The 27,360-nt window shown below is 36.2% G+C and overlaps 1 protein-coding gene across 2 annotated transcripts in view; it reads right to left on the bottom strand.

The window, feature by feature from the left end:
* Positions 1–6,157: 6,157 nt before the first annotated feature.
* The window catches only part of LOC101442209 (N-deacetylase and N-sulfotransferase 4), a 292,548-nt gene continuing 271,345 nt past the window's right edge, over positions 6,158–27,360 (bottom strand). The window contains exons 11-15 of one of the 2 annotated variants that reach the window (XM_071215004.1): positions 15,861–16,031; positions 14,809–14,918; positions 11,192–11,294; positions 9,455–9,582; positions 6,158–8,789 (exon numbers count right to left, since the gene is read on the bottom strand). In XM_071215004.1, the coding sequence (XP_071071105.1) occupies positions 9,463–9,582; positions 11,192–11,294; positions 14,809–14,918; positions 15,861–16,031 (504 nt within the window). In that variant the 3' untranslated portion in view covers positions 6,158–8,789; positions 9,455–9,462. The remainder of the gene's footprint in view (positions 8,790–9,454; positions 9,583–11,191; positions 11,295–14,808; positions 14,919–15,860; positions 16,032–27,360) is intronic. The other variant, XM_058293542.2, reaches the window with a different exon arrangement.

Genomic DNA, 27,360 nt, shown 5'->3' with positions numbered 1-27,360 from the left:
TATTGTTGCTAGAGTCTGGAATGCAGTCTTTAAAAGGTTGTGAGATAAGAATGGCCAGGTAGACAACATTTGAACATAAAGAACTCCATACACTACATTGAATTCTTATATTTTCCTTTAGGTTTCAAGAATGTTTGAAGGTTTTTGCTTTTTTTAAAATTTTTAAGAAAAATTTATTGAAATATGCCACTCATACATAAGCATACATGAATAATAAGTGTATAATAGTTGTGAACTTACAAAACAAACACATGCAACACCAAACAAACATATATAATATCTCACCCTACCACCAATAACCTACATTGTTTTTAAACCTTTTTATCTAATGATTAAAGAGCATTGTCAAAATATTACTACTAAACTAAGCATTTTCCCCTAACCAATCCCATTATTATTATCTTTATATCTTTTATAAGTGAACATACATAAAAAATTAAGTGTATAGTAAAAGTTGTAAACTTACAAAGTAAACATGCATAACTTCATACAGGGGTCCCATACATTAACCCACCACCAATACCTTGCATTGTCATGAGACGTTTCTTACAAACTATGAAAGAACACTGCCAAAACCTTACTACTAATCACAGTCATCATCCTACACTTGGTATGTTTCTCCTCCATGCCACCCTATTACCACTTTTTAAATATATATTTTTTTATAACAGAAGTTGTAAACTCACAAAATAATCATGCACATGTGCAGAATTCCCAAACAACACCCCTCCATCAACACACCTCAATGTGGTGTGTCTTTTGCTACAGATAAAATAATATCTTTTGATTATTACATATCCATAGCACACGTTTGGCTCACATTTTCCATACTGCCTCAGTATCAACACAACTATTCTCTGCATAGATGCAAGAATACTATATTATTACTACTAACCACAGTCCATAGATCACTCCAGCTGTACTTGTTCCATTCTCCACATTCCCAACACCCTGCAGGAGAGATATACATTTGTTCTAGCTAACAAAAGACACTCTTGCATCCATACCATTAACCGCAATTCTCACCCACCTCTTGGTTTACTGTGCTATACAGTTCCTAGATTATTCCCAAGAATTGTGGCAATTGGCATTTAGGTAACTAGACTACCATTTTCAGTCACATCCCCATTTATAAACTAGCTGTTACTCACTGTATGTTACCATCCATTCTATATATTTCCACAATTTTATAGTAAAGTCAACTACAACTTCTACATACATTAAACATCAGTAGTCCACTCACTTCCTCTCTTATCTTCTTTAAGAATCCACCATCTACCACCAGGTCTTAAAGATATTTTCCAATAATTTCTTCTAGAAGTTTTATGGTTCTTGCTTTTATTTTTAGTTTTTTGATCCACTTTGATTTCATTTTTGGATAAGGTGTGAGATAGGGGTCCTACTTCCTTCTTTCAGCTATGCATGTCCAATTCTTTCAGCACCATATATAGACAAGTCAAAACTCACCTGATCATACCTGTGAGGATCTGTTTCTGAACCATAAATTTGGTTCCATTGGTCTATTGTGTCTGTCTTTAGGCCAGTACCATGTTGTTTTTACCACTATAGATAGATATTATGATTTAAAGTTAGAAATGAGGGTTCACTTTTCCTTTTTATGATGTTTCTGGCTATTCAGGATTCCTCGCCATTCCAAATAAATTTAATGATCATGTTTTCAATTTTTTCTTTAATGCTGGTGGAATTTTTACCAGGATTGCATTAAATCTGTATATTAATTTGAGTAGAATTGACATCTTAATGTTATTTAGTCTATCAATCCATGATCATGGAATGTTCTTCCAGTTATTTAGGGCTTTTTTTGATTTGCTTTAACATTGAATTGCAGTTTTCTGAATACAAGTGCTTTACATCATTGGTTAAGTTTATTCCTGACTATTTGAGTTTTATCTGTCATATTTTATTTTCTAGACTCTCTTCCAGGCCTCTCCCTCCTGTCTTTACTTTTCAGGCTCTAGCATACCCTTTAGTATTTCCTGAAATTCTGGTCTCTTGCTTAGAAATTCTCTCAGTTTCTGTTTATCTGTGAATATTTTAATTTTTCCCTCATTTTTGAAAGACAGTCTTGCTGGATATAAGATTCTTGGCTGGAAGTTTTTCTCTTGTAATATCTTAAATATATCAGACCATTGTCTTCTTGCCTCCATGGTTTCTGGTGAGAAATCAGTACTTAATCTTATTGGATATCCCTTTTATGTTATGCATTGCTTTTCTCTTGCTGCTCTCAGAATTCTCCCTTTTTCTTTGGCCTTTAACATTCTGATGAGTATGTGTCTTGGAATTGGTCTATTTGGAATTTTTCAGATGGGAATACATTGTGCTTCTTGGATAGGGATATCTATGTCCTTCAATAGGGTTGGGAAATTTTCTATCATTATTTCTTTAAATTTTCCCTCTGCCTCTTTTCCCTTTTCTTTTCCTTCTGGGACACCCATGACATGTACATTTGAATGTTTCTTGCTGTGATTTAGTTCCCTGAGACCCTGTTCACTTTTCCCATTCTTTTCTTCATCTGTTCTTTTGTGTGTTCACTTTCAGAGGCCATTTCTTCAAGCTCACCAATCCTTTCTTCTGCCTCCTCAAATCTACTATTATATGATTCCAATGTTTTTTATTTTATTATTATTTTTTTTTTGTTTTAAAACTTTTTTTTTCTTTTTAATTGACTTTGTAATAATATTACATTAAAAATATATATCAATGTTTTTTAAATTTCATTGATTGCACCTTTCATTCCCACAAGATCTTCTATTTTTCTATGTATGTTTTCAAATTCTTCTTTGTAGTCATTCAATGTCTTCTTAATATCCTTGATCTCTTTTGCCATCTCATTGAATTAAGGAGTTTTGTTTGAACATCTGTAATTAGTTGTCTCAACTCCTTTATGTCATCTGGAGGCTTATCTTGTTCCCTTAACTGGGCTATAGCTTCCTGTTTCTAGGTGTGGATTGTAATTTTTTTTTGGTGTCTTTGCATCTGGCTTACTAGCGTATTTTCTGGGTGCAGTTTTTCTCTTTAATTTAGGGCTTCCTATCATTTCTTTCTTGCTGGTTGTGCAGTAGGAGCCAAGAATGTAGTTGGTGCTATCATCTGTGGAGGCTCAAGCTGCCCTTATTTCACCAGGGACCAATGAAGCTTCTTCCAACTTTCTCCTTTGCCAGGGTTAGGGACAGAGTCACATCTGTGTGGAATAATCCATGTTGCACAGGCCTAGACTGTAGTTGCCCAGAGAGACTAATGAAGCTTCACATCACTTTCTGCCCTGCCTGGGGCAGGGTTGGAGCTGCAGGTATAGGCAGCAATCTATGCAGTGCAGGTCCAAGATGACTGCAGTTGCCTTGGTAGACTTCTGATTTTCAGTTTATACCAACCAAAGTTCCCTGCAGTTACCTGTATAGGCTGGTGCAGGGCTCCTCAACCTCCTCCATGCCACAGGTGGGGCTGAAGCTTAGGTGGGATGCAGGCTGATCCCTGTGAAAGAAACTGGTTCCTGCTGACACTGAGAGTTTCCATCAGCTCAGCTTCCCTCAGGCTGGGGGCAGAGTCAGAATGGCAGCTACTGGCCTTTTTCTGACTTGGGCTGGTTCGCACCCCAGCTGTTCCCAGGGTTATCTCTTAACCAGCCAAGTCTAGCAATCAGCCAACTGCCTCTTCCTCCCTTGTTTCTGGGAAATGGAGCTTCCAATTCCAGTCACACAGCAGCTCCTGGGGTGTCTTGTGCTGCCAGAGTAGGATGATCACTGGCCTCTGCGGCTTGGCTGGTAATCTCCCAGAGAGGCTGGTGCAGGTCCCCGCAGCTTCCTTCCTGCTGGAGGTGGCACTGGGGCCTAGACTAGACCTGCAATATGATCTGGATGGGAAGAAGCCGGTCCCCACCAGCACTGGGATCCTCAGTCCGCCCCGCTTTCCCTTGTGTCCGGTGTGGAGTAAAGATGGCAGCTCCCAGCCTCTTTCTGACTCGGACAGGCTCAAACTTTAGCTGTTCTCAGGATTATATTGCAGCCCACTGAATTTCCTCATCATTAGCTGAAATTGGTGCCCAACCATCTCTTCCTCCCCTGTTTTGGGGAAGTGGAGCTTTCAATTCCAGCCACTGAACAGCTCCCGAGGCGGCTTGTGCCTCCAGTGGAGGATGGGCACTGGTCTCCGGGTTGTGGAGCACTCTACTTACGAGTCTTCTCTGCAGATGGGCAGTCTCCTCTTTCCACTCTTTCAAAAACATTGCAGGATGCTCTTCTGGCCTCCTGGAGCCCCCAAACAGGTGCTTCCGCTAGCTCCAGAGAGCTCTGGGTGTTTACTAACTGCCCTCTAGCTGGAGCTGACTCTAGGAACTCCTTACTCTGCTGCCATCTTGCTGGTTGTGTGTTTGAAGGTTTTTAAGGTAAGGGATGGTGTGGTCCTATTTACTAGTTATAAAGACCATTCCATCCTTGGTGTGGTGCATGATTTAGAGAGTGAAAGCACCAGTTAAGAGGATGTAGGAAGTAGAGATGGCTTCCAGCCTCATGTGGTTGCTGTGAATACTAACCAATATGTGATACAAACTTCAGTTTGAAGACTTGTTGGAAAAAAGAATACAAGTATCTCAATATTTTATGTTGATGGCATTGTGAAACAATATATTGGATGCATTTTATTAAAGAAATTATCAATAAAATTAATTTCATGTCTTCATAGTTTTTTAAAATGGCTACTGGTAAATTTAAATTATGCATTATATTTCTATTGGGCAATATTGGGCTAGTGAAAGATATTTAGGAGAAGAATCAGTGTAACTTGGGCATGAAGGAGAGAAGGTTTCCTAGAAAGACTAGAAGCTTGGTCAGGTAAAGGTTATAGAAGAGGAGTAGAACCTTTACAAGGAAAGGGAAAAGAGTTCAGTTTTGGATGTGCTCAATTGAGGTGTCTGTCAGATATTGCAAATGAAATAAACAGTGAAAGGTGGGTAATAGTTTGACACTGGAGATAAAGATTTTGGAGTCATTTGTCTGGCAGTTAAAGTCATGAATAATATACCCAGTACTGAAGAGTAGAGCAAAACAAGATTGATAATATATATTAAGACCAGGCAGATGATTAAGTAAATTGGTACAATTTCCCAGAATAATGGACAGAAACTGCTAAACACATTTAAGTGTCATTTTTCATAAAATAAGAATGTGTTCTATGAATAAATATGATAGAAAACAATATATTTAAATATAATAAAGTATTTTTATTCAATTGTTCAGTATTGAGGAAAATATATCTATTAGAAGAAGTAAAGTTGGAAATAAATATTGTTGAGAATTGAAATTTAAATTTTCAAGTATCTAGATATTGATGGTACTGATGTTTTATTATATGTATTCCTCTATCAAAGTTTACAACTTCTCTTTAGCTTAATGAACATTATTATTCCTGATAGAATATCTGTTGGACTGAAAAGGAAATGAAGAGAGAAAGAGGAGAGAGAGAGTCAGAGAGAGAGAAAGAGAAGGAGAAGGTATGAGGGAGACATGGTCATTAATAAACTAATATTAATATAGAAGCAAAAGATTAAAGGGATGCCAACAAAATGGATTGATAAGGAGTGGACTTGCTGTAAATGTTCATCATCCAAGCAATACCAGGGTGCAGAATAAAATTTATTTTTGGACAGTGGTGGGAAGACAGTTTCCCATTTGACCAAATATATCAAACATAATTCTACATTTAGGATATATTTTTAAATTTAAGGGAGTAAACATATTCTTTTTTGATGAGAGAAGAGATAGCCGATGGAATATAATACATTATTTTGTAAATATGTTCCAGCATGACTGCATCAGGCATTGTGCTATGTTACTTAAATGTATTGTCCCATTTAATGCTCACTATGCAATGTATAGTTTCTCTTATTGTCATTATTTTAGAGAAAAAGGAAATTGTGACTCAGAGAAGTTCCATAAAAAGCCAAAGCCAACAGCTAATGAGAAGTAGAACTTGGAGAAGAACCTGGATGAAGCTGAATCCAAAGTCCATGCTCATAACCTGTTTATACTTATAAGTTTGGAACTTAGGGATATGCATGTAGTGAAGGAAGATAAAGGAAAGGAAAGAGGTTCAAATATTGATTAAGACCTTGGATTTTAGAGGAGAAACAACATTACTCTTATGATATAGCAATAATAGTATTTATTCTGAAGACGTGAGAACCAATAATATGTTATGCATGTATTACCACAATTTTTAAAACAATTTTGGTAAACACAGGGTTCTGTCTGCTTTTCTCACATTCCAACCTGGCTCACACAAGAAAATATGATTTGGGTGATCAAAACTAAAGTTTCTCAGATAACTTATATATGCATAAGCATTTGCATATATATATATACACACACATATTTTAGTGTGTTTATGCATGTGCTCATTTAAGATGTATTCCTGTGGTGGAGGGAAAATCCTATATGCAAGATTATTAGATTTCTTCCTTTTTGAAATCATTGCTAACATCATTTTAAAAGCACTTCCATCAAGCAAGTGCTAAAAATGGTTATAGCCACCCAAAACAGATTATTATTCTACTATAAATTGTTTGTGTTGTTGTAATTAAAAATAAATCAATACTCAGTAAACAGGTTTATTTTGTATCATATTAAAACAGTGAGCTAGATGAACAAAAAATACATAAGGCAAACCTAAGATGGGCTTGTTAAAATAGAGGCAAATAAAATCACTTATTTGGCCAAAAGCTATTTGTTCTAGAAAAAATGCAATAATAGCAGGAGTATACTTTTTTTTTTTGCTAGCATTCTTTCTTGTTGCTTATTTAATTCTCTTTGGGTTGCCATTGCTCATAACATACAAAATTAGCTTTTGGTGAGTTCATAACATAATTTAAGACATTTTTACACCTAATATTTGACAAGCATATATCATATTTTAATGTATACTCACAATATAAAATCACTCCCACATTTATCAATGTGAAGTAGTCAATAATTATATTTGTGAATTAGATAGTTGGACTCTAGAAAAGAGGGAAAGAAGAGAAGAAACTAAAACTATCATGGTTATGGGTTTTATGGAGTTTAAAAAAAATTTTTTTTTAAAGTATGTCATTCAAGATCATGAAAGAGAATTTTATTTAAATTTTTATAGAATTACATATATTAAATCCTGAGTTAACAATTCAGATGTCAAGGTGTGAAAATTGCAAAAATCAAGATATTCTTAAACCTTTAATTGTTCTTGATTTATTATAAGCATCTAATTCAGACTTCCTTGAATGGTTTATTGCAAGATGAAGATGTGTTATATAATTAAAATTAATTTTGTTGTCTTCATTATCAAATCTGAAGCAATAAGGAAAATGTACACTCAGATTAAAATGAACCATTCCTAGGAAATGAGACTATTTGAGTTTGGGGAAATTTTGCTCTCAGATAGATACCTATAATTTAGTGAATAATATTGTATAGACTATTTGGAAGCAATATGCAAATGCAAAAATGAGTTACATTTTAAAAAATCTGGTGAAGAGTAGGAGAACTTTTAAATGAATTTTATTTGATATGAAAAATAACTCTCCTCCCTTCTATAAGTATCTCTTTTAACCCACTTGGGAAAACATTTTAACCTTTATTTAAAGAAAGAAAGAATTAGAATATAATCTGGAGGAAAATTAATGAACGAATTAATCAAACATTAGCACTTGAAATACACAGGCATTGTGATTTTAGTGTGCTTATGGAATGCTGTTAAGCACTGTTTCATCTAAGTAACCAAACAAGGCTGAGGATTTGAGTCTCACAGTTAATAGAGGAGCAAAATAAGTAATAGCTTGTAATTTAATATTAACCCCTGCCCAAGAAAAAAAAAATTCTGAAAAGAGCATCTAGATACAGTAGGAAAACAGAAATCTTAATGTAGTATAAATTCAAAATTGAATTCTCAAATCAAATTCATAAAAAGCTTTTAGAACACTTAATTTGGTTTGCTTGTTAAAACAACAATAACAAAAAATACCTTCAGTTTCCTATTAAATTATGTCAAGCATAGTTTCTCAAAGTATAGGAAAATGGAATATTATTTACAGCCTATAGAAGAATCATTCTGGAGGAAAGATGGATTAATGGGTAATGTTACCAAAGTCAGTTTGATTTACTGTTCTGTTGAAATTTTATCTTCATGTATCACTGAAATGAATAACAAGCTTTAATAATTATCTTCATTGAGAAACGGGATAAGAATCTAACTAGCATAACAATAACCTGAAAATAAGAGTGAAAACTATAACTCTAAGACAGAAGGATCATTACTTCTTCAGAAATTAATTTGGGGGTGACATGACTGAGAAGTAGGGGTTAGGTAAGAGAATGAGTAATGTTTGAAGAACTAAGTTTTTGGTTATATTTCTTTTTTTAAAATAGGCATTAAAAACATAAACTTCTACAATAGTTTACTGGTATATATGAAAAGTCCATGCTTTGAAAAGATTGACATATACCACATAGAAGGCACAAGTGCCTCACTGTACCTGTAAACAGAGCTTGATATTTTCATTCAATATCTTATCAATCAATAAAGTTTTGTCTTCTACCTTGTATAGTGAAAAAATATATAAATGCAACATCACTGTCAAGGTGGAAATACCTAGATTAATACACAGTAAGATTTTGGGCCCATTTAAAGATGGCCTTATATATACTAGAAGTGTTATTCTTATGTTACAATGCCATTCCTTGTTTCCCAAATTCTGTGACAGCTTTTGTTGGAACCATAATGCAGTATTCACTGGGCATACCCTACAAGATAAAATAGAAAAAAGAGAAAAAAAGATAAAACAAACAAACAAAAAAAAACAAGCAATAAAAAAACATGGGAAGCTACAACTTCTTTAGCAAATCAGGGAAACTGGTAAGGAGGAGTAACAACCACAGAAAATATTTGTGGTCTATAATAAATAATAAATGTCCAAACATAGAAGAGTATGGGCAATATAATTTCTTTTCATAACCAAAGAAAACTTTTTAAAAATTATCTTGGGAAAAATGTTAGCCCTTAATTCAGATACTAACTTCATTTACAAATACCTCAGTCCTTATCTTGATCCTCAAGATTCTAATTTGTCACTTGCATATAATGAGGTTTATCAGTTATATTAATACATAGAGTTTTTGTAACATTATGGTAAGTGGAGGAACTGGGCTGTGTTATGATCCCCACGCTGGAAAGTAGACAGTGCCACAAAACCCCACATTGCTTCCCAAAAGCTCACACACAAGGATTGATGCTAGCAATTGCCAATGCGTGCATATATAACAGTTTTCATTTTATGAAAAAGATAGAAGGAAATTTATTCGCACAGTCTTCTGCTGACAATCACATGAGCAAAAAAGGGCATGAAAGTTGTGGGGTTTGTTTTCTACTTAATAGTGTAAGTAATTGTCTTGAAAGCCTGGGTTCTTGCCTCCAGTGCTATCTCACTTTCTGCAGCTCCTGTCTCAGCCATGATGGCAAAGGCTGCCCCAGTCTGTGTAGCAGTTTGGACAGTTCCACGTTATGATCTCGGTAGTAATTAGAGAGGAAAGTTCTAGACTGTAACGCAAAAAAAAAGAACACTTGAAAGACGAGTCAGCTCATCAAAACTAGAATATATAATCCACATTGCTTCATTGCTTAAAGAACTCTCTTACAATGTAAATATTTACAAAAATATATTTCTTTGTATTTTTCCTCAAGTTTCACCATTTTTACTTTTTGCAAAGATTTGACAAAAGTATAGTCATAAAGTAAAGATAATCCTAGGTATATCCTTTGTGACTTATTCACCATTATGTGACATATTATTGCAGGATTGGTGAAGTCTGTATAGTGAGAAAATTTTTGAGATGAGAATAGTACTGGAAAAGCATGAGGGAGGGGCCTGATATGGAAACAAATATAGAGAAGTGAGCTGATAAAAACACATACATTTCTTCTCAAATTGATCATTTCCTGTAAAATTGTCCCATAGGATAACAAGAAAAGTATACTTAAATAGCCATAAAATCTGAAATTTATGATTAAAGAAATAACTTGCAATATTTACACAAAACAAATTTCTATATCGTTTCAGAACCAAAATAGACATTTTTAATCATCAAGAACTGTCTGCCTCCAAAATATTATAAGGTGTCTGATGCATGATCTTTGTGATTCTTATATTCCTAGTCAAGCTGGACTGATTGGCCTTTAGTAGATGAATGGTTAAAAAAATGATTATCATTTTTATCAATGGTTTTAGTTTTATATTTATCTTTTATTTATACAGATTTCTGGGGAACAAAATTTTAAATTGGAATTTCTTAATGGATGTAATGTTGTCTTATAAGCCAATTAACATAGTTCTAGGATGCATTGATAAAATAGTAGAGATGAATACTTTCCCCATGTCAGTACAGGTAGCCATGGCCTACACATCATTCTCCATCTGGTCAAAGTCTCACCATTTCTCTTTATGCCCTCACAAATATTTTAATACAAGTAGATCTCTGTCTTCATGAAATTCCCTTAGCAACTTTTGTGTATACCATGGAAATGGATTTCATGTGACAATATTTCATCTTAAACCATTCACCAGTTATTTCATTAAATTTCTTCTCTTAAGCCAGATAGTAAACACTTCAAATTCTGGAGATGTTTATAGAAGTAGTGGGAACGTTACATTGATTTCTTGGCAGATTAAAGTGATTTCTGAAAATCTTTTGAAATTATTGAGGTCAAAGGTGGTGTTTTAAGGACTTTCTGGTACTTTCATTTCCATAGTAACACTTGAATCACTTTCAAACTCCCTCTGCCCCCTTGCCTTAGAAGAGATACTGATCATATCTGTATGAGCCGATTGCTAAAATCCTGGTCTGCCATATAAAGGCATTTCTCCCCATATCCTCACTTCTATTGAATATTTGTTTGTTTGCTTGTTTTCAGTTTGTTTTTGTCATTGTTTTATGCATGCCATTATAAACTAGTGTTCATAAGTAATTTATCCATTCTATCATAAACCATGGCTTATAACTGTATTATTCTTGCAACCTCTTATACACACATACAACTACTTGTAGCAAATAAAGAGCAGAAAAAAGAAGTAAATTTATTGTCATTAGATTTGAAATAGCCATACACACAGAATTTACCAGAGTAACTCAAAGATTAGGAAAAAGATTACCTCTGGATCCATGGGCGGATATTTTCGGCCTTTACTTTTTCCAAGGCATTTGGTTTTTCCTCCTTCCAGTAGTTGACACCAAAAGCCCTTTTGGGGATCAAACCTACAATAGTTTGAACATATAATGATGATAAATATTATAAATTGTATACAGAATTTTGAGTGAAAGAGCCTGTCCAATTGGTTGAAAGAAATTCACTTTTGTAATCCCATTGTTTTCATTCATTTATTCAGCTGATTTGAAAGATTGATTTGAGACTAAAGAAACCATATGTTATAATAATTTGAATAATTCTTCTGTAGTGCAGAAGACATATAGATCTTCAATGTAATCCTATTTAGAGTTATTAACTTCAGTTCCACATTTTATTTATGAACCCAGAAAAGATCAAAGACCAATCATCAAAATTACAGCCCCAATATAAAGGTTTATCAGAATATTTTATCTACTTATTAATGTGAGTTCTCTGTCAAACACATTAAAAGATTTCTTTGAAATCATTCAACTAATGTACATTAAAGTGACTGAATGTATTGTAAATATACATCTCTTTATAGAAACATGAATTAAACCTTCCTAATTTGGAGACATACTTTATTAAATTCAAAATTTTTGCACTCATTAAGAAGGAATTCAAAAGTATAAAAATATAGTCATACTTTTTCAGGCAAAATGAGATGCAATTATAGAAATTGTGAATGGGAGATGACACTATTTTTCTTTTTTGTGGTTGTTGTTGAAGGCAGAAATGATCCTATTGGATAATTCAGATTCTAAAGACACTCCGAAAGAAAATTCTAATGTTTTCATATAATGGCTGCACTAAGTTACAAAAGAAAGGCTGTTTGGCTTAATTATTTTGTTTAAACTCAGATATGTAAGAATTTCTATTTTGGACTCACAAGTTAGGAAAAATAGAAGAATGCATCAAAAAAGAAGGGAAATTTTAAATTTATTGCTATGGGACTTGCTGCATGCATAAAACATCGAAAAGGTTTGCATTTTTGTTGCTCAGCAGATGTTTTAGAAGGATGAAGCATAATTGACTGGGATGTAAAGTTAATTAGTTGCAGAATATTTTGTTGCCCTGGGCCCATTCCTATAATACAAGCACACCTGCAATTTGCCTCTGCACATATGTGAACTCATTTAGGGGGAGAGGGAAATTTTCTTCACAGTTCCCTGCCCAATCTATTATTAGAGACCTGATCCTTGCAGTCCAAGTTGTCCTAGTACATGCTATCAATTAAAATTAAATACTTCACTGGCTAAATGGATAAAAGAAAGACAGAGTCATTTCCAGCTTGGACTTTTCAATCTGCTCCTTGTCTATCACAGTCCTTCCCTAGTTTTCGGTAATTTCCCAGGAGGAAAAACAGTTCAGGATGCTGTGCAAAATGAGAAGGGGAAGTCGGCATAACGGTGCCCCTAAACAGCATTTTCTGCCTCAGGATGAGAATATTTAACTGCGTTAAAGTAAAATATGGCTCTGGCAACAAAGTCAAGATGTTTATATACACGCTGAGAGCATCTCCTTTGTACTCAGGTAGTGTGGCGGCCTTGGGCTGGGCTGCAGGTTCTTTCTCTCAGTAACAACTGGGGAGAGGCAATCCTTATTGTTACCTGAGGAAGGAGAGCTATCCGGAACACTGACATTCATTTCTTTAGATAGGGTTGTAATAACCTTGAATCCACATTATTTTGCTACACCGACTTCATTTGTTGTGTTGACAACTTTATATACGCTAAGTCTAATAAAGGACATTTATCCTCTATAAGTTATATCAATTTATTGCTTTATGGGTTTTATTTGTAGGCATGAAATTGTGAAATTAAGATGTAAAGCCTTTCTCAAATAACTGTTAGACAACTTTTGGGATATGAGTTGGTTTTCCATTAGAGCTCTTTCATTACTCTAAACATTACGATAGTTATTAATGTTTGTGATTTGTGAGACATATTAAAAAACATGTATTTTTCCTTGTTTCTAATCTGTTCTTCAAAAGCATGATTTGACAGGTATATTGAACTGTAAGCAACCATTTGTAGTGAAGAGGACAAAACTATTAACCTATTGCAGAGCGGCAGAAGAAGATGCACCAACGTCAATAACAATGCAAAACATATTATAGGAAGCTTTGTCTGCTTAATCAACAGGGGCATGCCTTGTGTTGTTATTTTTGTCTGTAGGTAGAAACTTCATTAGGGTTGTTTCAGTATCTAAGAAACAACCCAATCTTATTATTTCTTTTCCTGTCCCTCCATTACCCTCCCTAGTTATATAATTGCTGATTCTAATCTGCTGTAAACTGGAAAATTATAACCAGGCTTGTTAGAATTTTGTCTGACAAAATTCTGTTTAAAAGGCTTTATATCAGATATTGGGGGGGGGGGGGTGGAACTCTCTGGAGCAAAATACATGCCCTTTTAGAATATTTCTTGGCTACTTGGATGTTTTGTTTTTTTCACTTTGCTTCCTTACATATTTTAAACTCCTTTATTTTTAATCACCCAAGTCATAAGGATCAACTTTTATTTTCCTAAGATGGCTGCAATAATATCTCCCATACTGTCTTCTTTTCTGCAGAATGACCTTGCCACTCCCCATCAAGAAATGGAGTCTCATTTACCTCCCATTGAGTTTGGATAGCTTTTAGTCACTTGCTTGTGACCAAAAGAATGAACGTAGGTGATGCTGTGTGACTTTTGCCGCCTAGGTCAGTGAGTACCAAGACTCCCTTGGAATAGTCCCTCCCTGGGCATTTACACTCAGGCCGCTCCCTTTTCTGAATCCAGTCTCTACAGTGTGAGAAACCTACTCCTCAGGTGGGAGGAAGTCACAGGAAGAGGCATCTGCCCACAGAGCTCAGCCTTTTAGTCATCCCAGCCCAGCAGCCAGAGATCTGAGTGAAGAAGCCTCCAGATGATTCCCATTGTCCCTAGCCATTTGAGTCATCCACAGATATTCAGGTCTTCTCAGCTGTGACCCAGATATTAGGGATGAGAGACAGGCAAGCCTTCCATGCTCTGTCCTGTCCTAATTCCTGGTCCATAGAGTCAATGGGCAATCATTATCATTATAGGCCCATAGTTTTGGGACAGTTTGTTATGCAACAGATAGGTAAATGGGACATTTTACATGATTATATCTGGTTATAAATACTTAGTAAATACAAAATAAGGCATGAATGTGCTTCTTTCCTCGTTCTGCCTAAGTACCCCCCAGTTTCACATGACTAACCATGGTCCTCCCCTGTTCATGTCTAATCTGTGAATTGCTCAGGGTGATACACCATATCACTTTTGCCTTTGAAACTTCAATTCCTAGGACAGTTTCTGTACAGAGTAGGCAGGTAAAAATTTTACTTAACTCACCTTGGGCAGAAACCCACCAAAAAGGGTTTTGTGATAATATAAAATGGTTATAAGATAAAATATTCCTGGTATTCAAAAGGGAGATATTACATGAATAATAAGGATATTGCTTTGACTGCTTTTGAATAGCATAATGATGTATAAATTCATGGCTAGTATTAATGATGCTACATGCACACCTTCTATGATAATTTATGATGACAAATAATGGAAATGAAACCATGCATGATAATAGACTCACGTTAGAGCTTCAGAATAATTATAATGAGGTGTAACTCCCAGAAACTTCTGGACTTCATCCATTATAGAGGCTGGGTCAGATCTCAGCTGCTGTCCATCAATAATCAGCAACTGTGAAATAAAAAATAGTCACAATGAAAAACAAAACTAAATTGAGTGGAATAAGCTGCGCTCCTTGACTTGGCACTACATTAATAAATTAGGTCAGTGTAAATAAGAATAAAACCTGCACTATTTAGAATACATTTTAATGTTTACTATTCTTGTGCCCTTCCAATTAAAGAGAAGCTTAAATTTGCCTTAGGCATCATTTCTTGTACATTAAATAAGTATCACCCTTAACTTACTTTATTGTAACTTGGAAATAAGCACAAAAACTCTCTTTAATACTTCAGTAGAAACATGATCGGCCATCTGCAGTTTAATCAGTTAGATAATTATCCCACATACCAAATTCTGAGGAGGTAACCCTGAAGTCAAGGGCTTAAACAAAGGGCATCAAGATTGGAAACCATGCACCTGTGTTCTTACTAACCACAACAGAGAACTCAGTTTCTAATTGCATTTAGATATATATATTCATATATATAAAGGATATATGTTTTCCTCAAATCCCTATTTTTTTCTCTTAACCCAGAGTGCCAGAGCTGTAACAGCACTTCCCATTTTGACAGCCTAAAGCATGACCTCCTGCTGTCCATATAAAGATCCCACAGGACAGACAGCACCCGGGTATCTGCATATGGTGTTCCAGAAAACTGCTAACTGGCTTCTTTGGTATTAGTTGAGAATTTCTGTCTGTGAATGATGTAAGGACTCATCACTTCAGGAACAGCTGTTATTCAAAATATCTCAAAGATGTGTTTTCAGAGTCATTTAACAACATTTTAATAACACTATTGAGATTAAAAATATAAAAGCCTCTATTTCTCCCTTACATATAATTTTATCTGATAAGTCACTGTCTATGGCAATGCTAACTCAGGCATTTTGTTTGCCAGTACAAAACAATCATGATCTAATAAACAAGAGAAATTAATTTCAGGGCATTACCTGAGAAGTAGAAAAGTAAGTTAGCCACCTTTCTATGTGGACTGCATACCATCCAGGTACCAGGCATCTTCTCTGCAAAGTTTTTAAGTCAGATGGGGCCCAATGTCCTGTTGTAATAACTTCATAAAAATTAAACCTCAGAGCAGCTGGATCTTCATGTGATCGTTGGTGCTTTAACAAGAAAGTCAGTTGCAAAGTTAATTTTCTTTATTTTATTTATGAGTAGCTATGTGTGTGTATGCTCTTGTGTATGTTTATGTGTGCATGTTTGCGTGCTTGATGCATGTCATATGTCTCCATTTCATAAAAATACAAAAAAATAATTACTTGATTTTATAATGACTACTATTATGAAAAGTATATGGAGTGAAACTTAGATATTGACATGTTGCTTATTGTTTTTATATTTGAAATTTTTTATTACTTTTATTAAAGTTAGTGTATATACCTAGATTGTCCATATTTGATAAAGTTTTACATAATGAAAAAAATTTTACATAGTGAACATATCATAACCCAGAATAAGGAACAGAACATCACTAGCAACCCCAAGCCCCGTTTCACCTCCACCTAGTTACCACGCTTGACATGTTGCTTATTTTAAAGTCTTTTAAAATATAAGCTTCCAATATATATTAAGCAATATGAAGATAAGTTTGTGATTGTCTTCATGTCTAAAACATTTAGGTTCAAGACAGAGATAGAGTAGAGGGATTTCCTTCAGAGTCTTGATTAGAAGTGAAAAGATGTCAGGGACCGAATAAATCAAGCCTTACAAAAAGAGCGTTAACTGAGCAAGAGTACGTTTAGATTTTATTCTGCTTGTTGTGTAATTATAGCCGATACCAAGGGTACTGCCATTTCTCCACTATCCCTCTTTGGCAGGTGCTAGCAGCACAGAAAAAGCAGATGTTTAGTCCTAATGTTTTTTTTTAAAGATTTATTTTTTATTTATTTCTCTCCCCTTTATTCCCCCCCTCCTCAGTTGTCTGCTCTCTGTGTCCATTCGCTGTGTGTTCTTCTGTGACTGCTTCTATCCTTATCAACGGCACTGGGAATCTGTGTTTCTTTTTGTTGCATCATCTTGTTGTGTCAGCTCTCCGTGTGTGCGGTGCCATTCCTGGGCAGGCTGCACCTTCTTTCGACTGGGCGAGTCTCCTTACAGGGTTCACTCCTTGTGGGGCGGGGAGGGCTCCCCTATGTGGAGGACACCCCTATGTGGGGGACACCCCTGTGTGGCAGGGCACTCCTTGGGCGCATCAGCACTGCACATGGGCCAGCTCCACATGGGTCAAGGAGGCCGAGGCTTGAACTGCGGACCTCCCATGTGGTAGGCGGATGCCCTATCCATTGGGCCAAGTCCGCTTTCCTAGTCCTAATGCTTTTTGAGATGTCATACTCAAATTGACATTACCCAATTTCCTTACCTTTTTCTTACTTGAGGGTTTCCATCTAACCCTGCTAATTCTTAAATCCTCCTTTACTACTACCTTTCAGTATCAAATCCCTGGACTCATTAATGTTGAAATGGTCAAGTTGAGAAAGCACAACTCAATGAGAGATGAATTTCACAGTCAATTCACAAATATTTATTAAGCTCTTCTCCAGAATAAAGAACTGCAATAGATTCTGGAGATAAAATGTTGGAAAAAAGAAAATCACTATCATCAAAGAAATCACAATCTAGTGAGAAAGACAATAGGCTAATAGGTTGTAAGAAGGTCGTATATTTTATTTGAGGTATAAGTTATTTCCTGTGATGGCCAGACCAATAAATGATTGATCATGACTGAAGGAAGACAGAAACATTTTCAATGGCTGAAGCTTTTGAGCTAGACATTGATAGGGAAGATTTTGATAAGCAGAATAAAAACAACCGCTGAAACCAAGAGAACTTTATCACTTGAGGTAAGAGTGAGTGAAGGTGGATTACGTGTCTGGGGATGGATGACTTGGTCTAGTGAGATTGCTAAATGGGAATACAAAGAAAATCTAATACAAGATAAGGATGGAAGTATATTGGAACCTGATGCAATAATGTAATAGCAGATAGGTGCTTATATGGGAGATAGAAATAAAAATGAATAAAGGAGTAAAGATGATTAGAAAATGGTGAGTGGTGAAAGAGTGACTAGTGAGTGGCAGGTTGGTGGAACTAATAAAAGTTTTGGCACCCTCTCATTACTGTATATTTTTTGAGCACTCTTACAGGTATATGCAGTATGTTGAGTACATAGGGATTATATAATATATGTAATTGGCATAATTGTAGAAATAACATCATAAATAAAGATATTTTTTATATCTTTTTATAGTAGTGTTAAAATTTATACTTTGAGCAGCATAGCAAGGGACTATACTTAATCTGCTCTACATTGACATATACCAGTTTAGCACCAACTTTTCCTTGTACTCCTGAAACTAAGATTAGCATAAAAATATGACCAAGAAGTCACAAAGGGACATATTTTATGGAAAAATAGCACTATAGTTCCTCTGTGAAGTCTATTATAAAAGTGTGGGGTAGAAATTACAGTGGCAGGTGACATTTGTAGTAGTCTCTGAATTACACCTGCTGAGCTTTGGATTTATGATATTTACTGAGCAGACAGGACTAGCTAAATAATAGGCTGCATTATTTTAAATGTGGCACAGTTTGGGGTCCCTACTCTCAGCAAGATGGCACTAAAAAGTGTTACCAGAAAAAAAAATTTCCTTCAAACCTGTACGTTTAAATCATCTACTTAAAGAAGCAAGCACAGAGAAGCATGCTCCTCAGATATATTTTTGTATTATATTTTATTTATTTAGTCTAATGTAGATGAAAAGATCCATATAAATCTGTTATAAGGAGTGATGAGGCTCCTTTCTCCCATTCCCAAGGATTTGCGTTACAAACTTACTTAAGCCCTACTCCAATGCCCCAACAGAAGCTTTGAAAAATCAGCACTGGCAGAAATATCTTTTTCAAATACTCAGAAAACAATTAGAGGATTGCAGTAACAGGGTGAACACTGAAACAAACAAAAGGACACTTAAAAGGAATAGGATCTCCTGACACCCTGGCTGGCCCCTCCCTGACACTGTCACTGGTCATAAGTTTGGCCTGAAGTCAGCTCATGCTCCTAATATAGGTACCTGGACCTGTTTTGGGATGAAGCATCATGCACATACTGGGAGCATGTATGTATGGTCCAATCTGTCTATTGATGGAGAGGGACTAAACTATTAATAGAACACTCATCCCAGGCATGGTGTTTCAAAACCTTCCCAGAATGTAGAAGGCATCTCACAGAACTGTCTACAGAACACTAGGAGAGCAGTCAAATTGTATTTACCTGGAGCAAGGGATTATTGGCTGTAGGCTATACAGGTCAGTGTCCAGGACCATAAGGAAACTGTTTTCTAGTGTAGAGGGGACATATGTATCCGTGTAAATGGGGGAATTCCTAGGGCTTGCCAAAAATAAGACATGCACAGAAAGGGTCAGGGAGGCCCCTACACTTTAGCCTGGAGCTATTTTCTGAACCCACTGTGTGGATAAACTCTGAAGAAGAACACTCCCACAGGTCAATCTTCAAAGTCTGGAGAGTTTTCTTTTCTTCCTTTTTTTTTTCTTCTTAGCTCCTGACATTCAAGGAAAAAACTGTCATAATACAAGCTGGATATAATCCTAAGGAACAGATGCCTCAGAGTCTAAGTTCTGATGATAACATGTTAAAATATCAAAAGATCCAGATTTCAACAAAAGAAACTGGAAGTGATGGCCAGGTATGGGATAAGATTAAAGCATTTGAAATCATGAACAAGGAGGACCAGACCATGGACATGCCAGACAAAGATTTTTTAAAAAGTGGTCCTCAATAAGTTTAAAGGGAGAAAGGAAAATGCGGACAAAGAAATAAAAGAAATCAGGAAATTGATAGATAAACACAAAGATAATATCAATAGAGAGATGGAAACTTTGAAAAGGAACCAAATAGATTTGAAGTCTGTAGTAACACAAACTTAAAAAAATTCTTTCAAGGGGTTCAACAACAGATTGAGCTGGCAGAATCATTAGTTAACATGAACATATGTGGCTGTCACTGTGGGCCCCAAGGGGAGGGGAAAATGGATGTTAAATGTGTGGAACCAAGGTAAATGTGGGGTAAGAGAGGAGTTTCACGAGAGTATACAAGGATGGATATAAAACATGTAATATTACACCATAAACATATAGGGGACGACAGACTAATAATGTAAACCATAATGTAAAACGTAGGATAACTAAAAATTTAGAAAACTGTATATTCTAAAGTATGGACCACAATGTAAGCAGAGATGTCACCTTGTTTGAAAGCTATTGTTTCAGAGTCTGTACATCAGTTTAAGTAAATATGATATGAATAAGTTTTAAGAATATCGCTGTGGAAGGGAAAAGGTTTTATGGTAGATGTGTGGGAGTACTGTATATTGTATATATGAATTACTGTGGTCTAGGGCTCTTGTGAAGAGAAGTTCAATAATTAGGAAAAAAGAAAAGAAAAAGATAGGATGTAGAATTTTTCCAAATCAATACATATTCTATATCTAACCTTTAAACCCATCGCTATATTCCATTTTACTAGTAAGGGATCCTGACATTATATTGGGCTTCACTTTTCAGGAAGTTTTGGATCACAGAGTGGTTCAACAATGGCAGCAGAGGAATACTGGTATAGGATACTATTGACAGGAGATATATGGCTGACAGGAAGCTATACAGGGCATATGTCCAGGGTGCATGGTAATGTTTGGATATACTCATAGTGGCAACAATTAAAAACTACAGCTGGGGGGGTACTGGGTTCCTGGCAGGGGGTGCTCTGTCGTGGTCCCTAGGGGAGCAGGGGCAATCCCCCAGGTGCAACGGTAAGGACCAGGAAGGAATGAGGATCCAACAGTGAGACCATGATACTAATGACTATGCTTGTGAGCCTATATGCCTGAAATAAGAACAAGGCCTAGAGCAGCACTGTGTCTAGGAATTTCCTCCTGACAGCCTTCATGTTACTCAAATGTGGCCAGTCTCGAAGCTAAACTCAGCATGTAAATGCAATGCCTTCCCCCCAGCGTGGGACATGACATCCGGGGATGAGCCTCCCTGGCACTGAGGGATCACTACCAAGTACCAACTGATGATGCAACTAGAAAATGACCTTGAATTAAAAGTTCAATGCGGATCAGCAGAATATCCCTGTCTACATATAATAACATGACTTTAAAATGCTGTTTGACCTAATGTAAGGGGGAAATGGAAAGGAGAAATGAGTTTATATGGCTACGGGTCTCTAAAAAAGAGTCTGGAGGTTGTCAGAAGGATTGCCCTTATGCACAACTGAGCAGAGTCTAAGAGACAGATAAAGTAGATATAATCCCAGGTATTGGTTCCTTTGAGGGCTAAAGAGACCCACGGGTTCTATGGTCATGGCAGATGGGGTTCACTGCCATGTCAGATGGCCCTTCTTTGGGGCTGGTGTTTCTGCGTGGTGGAGCTGGATTCAGATGGGATCTCTTTTCACAAGACTTTCATTCTACTTTACTGGAATTGTAGTTGGTGTTGGTGTTTAAGATATATTTAGGGGATTTGAATCTCTGGACTGACAATATGATAGCCAGGCCCTGAGCCTCAACAGACTTCAGCTCCTACATTCTGATTTATTGGACTCACCCCACTCAGCTAAGATGGAGTTGAAGAAGGTCAACCACCACACCATGGAGCCTAGAGTGCCACAACTGAAAGCAGGAGGATTGCAACCAGTATCCACGTGGAATCTGAGCCTCCTCTTGACATAGAGGTGCAACGGACACAACCAATCCAAGGTCCACAGACAAAAGGTGGCATTGGAGTGGGAAAAGTGGCCATGGTGGCTGATGGGTATGGGGCATGGCAGGAAGAGATGAGATGTGGAGGCATTTTTGGGACTTGGAGTTGCCCTGGATGGTGCTTCAGGGGCAATCACCGGACACTGTAAATCCTCCCAGGGCTCACTGAATGGAACATGGGAGAGTATGGGCTGTGATGTGGACCACTGACCATGAGGTGCAGAGATGCCCAGAGATGTACTTACCAAATGCAATGGATGTGTCATGATGATGGGAGTGAGTGTTGCTGGGGTGGGGGGGGAGTGGTGGGGTGGGGGTGGTGGGGTTCAATGGGACCTCATATTTTTTGAATGTAATATTTTTACAAAATGAATAAAATTAAAAAAAATAAAAAATAAAAATAAACAAAAACAAAAACAAAAAAACATGAACATATGATAATTGAAATCTAGTCTGAGGAGCAGAAAGAGGAAATAATGAAGAAAAGTGGGACAACCATTAAATGTACCAATATACATATTGGGGAAGTCCCAGATGAAGGAACAGAGAAAGGGTCAGAGAGAATATTCAAAGGAATAATGGTTGAAAACTTCCTAAATTTAACAAAAAACATGGATGAATGCATCCAAGGTACTCCTGAACTTCAAACAAATTAAACCCCAATATACTTGAAGCACATCATTTTATAATCAAACTATTTAATGCCAAAAATAGAGAATTTTGAAAGCCACAAGATAGAAGTAATAAGACACATAAAAGGGAGCTTCAATAAGGTCAAATATAAATTTTTCATTGGAAATCATGGAGGCAAGAATACAATGGGATGACAAATGTAAGGTGTTTAAAGCAAAAATTTATTAATCAAGAATTCCCTATCCAGCAAAACTGTCTTTCATAAATGAGGGAGGGATTAAGACATTACCAAATAAACAAAAACTGAGAGAATTTGTCACCACTAGACTGACCCTACAAGGGATACTAAAGAGTTCTACAAGTTAAAAAGAAAGGACAATAGATAATCCCCATATAAAGAAATACAGATCTCAGCTATATATCATGACAAGGGTAAATATAAATCCTAGTACTATTGTATTTTTGGTTTGTTATTCCATTTTTCACTTCCTACAGGATTTAAAAGGCAAATGCATAAAATGTAATGATAAATCAGTGGTTTTGGACTCATAATGTGTAAATATGTAATTTGTGACAACAATTGCATAGAAGTGGGGGAAAGAGGTGTATAGAACCTAGTTTATGTATACTATCGAAGTTAAGTTAGTATCAAAGCAAGCAAGGTTGTTAAAGATTTAGGATGTTTAATTTAAGCCCATGTAACTACAAAGAAAATATCAGAGGATATTAAAGACATAGAGACAGAAAGTAGAGTACAGGTTGCTGGTGGAGGTGGAGGTAAGGGTGGGGGTGGCAGTAGGGAAAATAGGGAGTTAATGCATAATAGATATAGGATTTCCATTTGGAGACTTAGGAAAGTTCTCTTAATGGAATGTAGTGAGGCTAGCACAACATTATGAATGTGATTAATCCCATGGACTAGTATGCTTGGGAATAGTTGAAATGGGAAAGTTTATTTTGTACATATGTTCTCACAATTAAAAATAAAAAAGAACGAGTAACTAAAGAGACAATGACAATTAAATGCAATATGTGATTCTGGACAGGATCTAACAAGGGAGGAGAAAAGACTCAAATGGCCATTATTGGTATATAAGAAAAAATTTGAATACAGAGTGCAAGCTTTATATCAATGTGATTTTTTTTTTAACTTGATAACTGTACTTAAAGTGGTTACATAAGTGAGTATCCTTTCTCTTAGGAAATGTACTTGATAGTAGTAAGTGTTCAGGTAGCATGAAATATACAACCTGTACTCAAATGTTCAGAAAATGGACTAATAAATACATGGGTATATAGATAGGCAGGCAGACAGATAAAGTGCTAGTAAATGTGGCAAAATGTTAAAATTGGTGGATCTTGGTATCTGGGGAGATAGGCATATGTTGGAGTTCTCTGTACGGGTTTTGCATTTTTAAAAAAACTGTCCTGTAAGTTTGAAAGTATTTAAAAAGAAAGAGTTAAGAAATAAACATACAAACAACAACAACAACAACAAAACAAATTAAGGCTTATTTCAATGCTTTTGGCACAGTTTTTAGAAATTAATTTATCTTGCTTTGTGATATGAATTTTCATCAAGTGAGAAAGACACATTATTGTGTCTCATGGGAGAGACTGACTCATGGATTCTAGTGCTAATTTCTGATTCTTACTTCCAGCCCAAGTGTCCATTTGGATCCCCAGTCAACTTGCAATCCCAACTTGTAGTGTCATGTTGTTTTGTACATCAGTATTTGCTTTTGGTAACACATGTTTATTGAGGAAATTTGGCAAAGTCAAGAAAAATAGTGAAGAAAACATTAAAAATTACGTATACTATATTCTTAAAAATTCCCTTTTAATAATATTTTTAATTTTGACATTAATTTCTACGTGCTTTAAACATATTTTAAAAAATACACTCACATAACTGGGAAATAAACATACACACACATATACACACATACACACATGCACATACACACACATATATATGTATATATATATAATTACGACCATAAATTCAAGATCATCAACTTAGACCCTCATTGCTGTAGGCAATTTTACATTTTCCTGGTCAAATTTATCTTAATCCTGCGCAAAGCTATCACACCATTTTATCTCTCCTCAGGTGGTTCCTTCCCCAAATCACTCTACTCTTTCTTATGAGACTAATATATTATTCACAACATCTCAGATGAAGAGGAGACTATCACAGTCACTTCCATGTCAGACTTACAACTGTAACAGTATGTACATACATCCTCTCCTCTATCCTTTTTTTATAACTGTGCTTACAACTATGATTTATTACAGTGAAAGAATGCAAAGCAAAATCAGCAAGAGGAAAAGACACATGAGGTGAAACACAGGTGTGAGCTTCCAAGGGTCCTCTCTGAATGTTGTCAGACAGGACATGCTTAAATCCCCCAGCATCAAGTTGTGACAATATGAAATGTTGCTGACCAAGGAAGCTTATTAGAGACCCAGCATCAAGGATTTTTATGTGGGGCTGTATTTAGTTTGCTGGTTGCTAAAACAAATATTGTACAATGGGTTAGCTTAACAACAGAAATTCATTGGTTCACAGTTTCAGAGGCTAAAGGGCTTGCTTCCTCTGGGGACTATGTATCTTCTGCCCAGCTGGCTGGCAATCTTTGGGTTTCCTTGACTTTTCAATTAAATAGCAACAGATGGGTTCCATTAACTTCCAGCTTTTGGTTGTGCCCATGGCTTCTTCTTTGTGCCCAATTCCCTGTGCTTATAAGAATTGCAGCTCTTACTGTTCAGTTTATTGGATTCACCCAGGACAAATAACAAGGAGATGATGATGGACAACACCCATCCCAAGGAACAAAGAGTGTCTGCAATTGCAAACAAGGCAGTTCCATCCATCAGCCCCATGGAATCCAAGACCCCTCTCAAGTAGAAACAGAATGGATGGGCATCACCATCACAAAATCCTCAAGATCGGGGGAATGAGCAATGGACTAAAGTAGACTTATTATTATTCTATTTTAGATGTATTATTATTCTAATAATGGAAGAACTTTATTTAAAGGCAGTGTTCACCAGAGGTTCTGAGGAGAGGGAGAGGGAAGAGTAAGTGTAACATGGGGGCATTTTTAGGTATTGGAATTGTCCTACATGGAACTGCAATGATGGATACAGGCCATTATATATTTTGTCAAAACCTATAAAATTGTGCAGGACAGAGTATAAACAATAATGTAAATTATATTTCATGGTTAGTAGCAATGCTTCAATATGTGTTACTCTATCCTTGAGATGTCAATGTAGGAATTCTTAACCAGTGCTATGCTGATAGAATTCAGAAGGTTTGTAAAATTGGAATAGAAAAAAAAAATCTTCTTTATTTACACTAACTTCTAAATTAAATTCAGCATTTCTTTTAGTTATGAATATAGACAACAGCCATAGAAATATAATTGTACCTGAGACTTAATCACCAATAAAAATCAGTTACTTTTATATCACAGTACAATGTTTCTAATATCTTGAAACCCTTATTCACATCATTTCAAAATTACAGTAGTTAGACCTTGTTACTTAATGATTTAATAAAAATATTTATTATTGATATAAAAAACCTTTTGATAATTCTATTGCTATTAGCTTTTCCTTTGTAGTTCTGTGTATTTAGTTATATGCTTTTAAAATACATTTCTGAAATGGGGTTCATGGGTTTCACCAGACTGCCCAAAGGATTCCAGGATAAAAACGTTAATGACTCAGGAAGTAAAAGGATTGCTTCCTCTTCCATCTAAGTCATTTCTTGTACTCTTCATCTCTGCCTTCTTTGGATCCTCACAGGACTGATAGCCCATTTTCTCTCCATGGCCTTTGAACTCTTTCTTTGGAAACTTCCCATTGTATCTCAAGTGTCACAACAGAACAAATTTCCTTTTACCCACTTTCAGCTTCTATGTAATCAGTGTGTGTCTTGTTTCTTTCCTTCACAATATACTTTAGTATTTTACAAATGCTGCCTCTATTTCTTCATCCCCACTTACTTAACCTCACCTAAATCCGTCTGGCTTTGATCTTATTACTCCACTGCTATGGACTTCATTTCCCTTTATGTCTTTCAACTTAATAAGAATAGTTGACACCTTGTTTGGCCTACCTGTCTAATTTCTTAGCAGTGTCTGACACTGTTGTTACCACCTCCATTTGGCAGCACAACTTTCCCTTGGATTTGGTATCACTGTACTCCTGGATTTTTTTCTTCTACCAGATTGACTTCACTTTCTTGTCTCTCTTGCTGCTTCATCCTACTTTATCCTTTTCTTCTCAATACTCTTTTCTCAAGCAATTTCACCATTCTTGTGGACTTGACTTTGTTTCCAGCCCAGACCTCTCCCAGAGTGCCAACTAACTCTACTGGTCCTCTCAGATATGTCAATGATGCCAGACTTCATACTCACCATCAACATCACATATTTAACACCCTCGATCACCTTCTGCACCCTTTGCAGTACTTCTTTTGTCATGGGAATGTATGGTCACTGTAGCAATTTGATATTACTGATGAATACCAAAAAGAAATATTGGATTATATTTGTAAACTGATCTCTTCCTCTGGGCTTATTAGATTATATTGGATTCATAGGTTTACTTGATTAAGTAATTATGTAAACCTCTTGTGCCAGTAGGGCATTGAGTACCCACCCTTTTGGTGGGTGGGGACTCTCAGATAAAAGACATGGCAAAAGACAGAGTTAGCGGTTTGTGATGTTGGAGTTTTGACGTTGGGGTTTGATGCTGAAGCCTTAAGCTGGAGTCCCAGGAAGTAATCTCACAGAGGAAAGAGAAGCCAAGCCCCAGAAAGAAGCAAGCCCTGGGAAGAAAGGAACCTTGAATCCAGAGAGAACCCAGACCCTGGAAGTGAGGAACCCAGGAAGCCTGAACCCTCACAGCCACTGGCAGTCATCTTGCTCCAACACGTAGAAATAGACTTTGGTGAGGGAAGTAACTTATGCTTTATGGCCTGGTATCTGTAAGCTCCTACCCCAAA

Source organism: Dasypus novemcinctus, chromosome 1, assembly GCF_030445035.2.
Source record: "Dasypus novemcinctus isolate mDasNov1 chromosome 1, mDasNov1.1.hap2, whole genome shotgun sequence".
NCBI classification, from domain to species: domain Eukaryota; kingdom Metazoa; phylum Chordata; class Mammalia; order Cingulata; family Dasypodidae; genus Dasypus; species Dasypus novemcinctus.
This window is presented reverse-complemented; position numbering and strand designations above follow the sequence as displayed.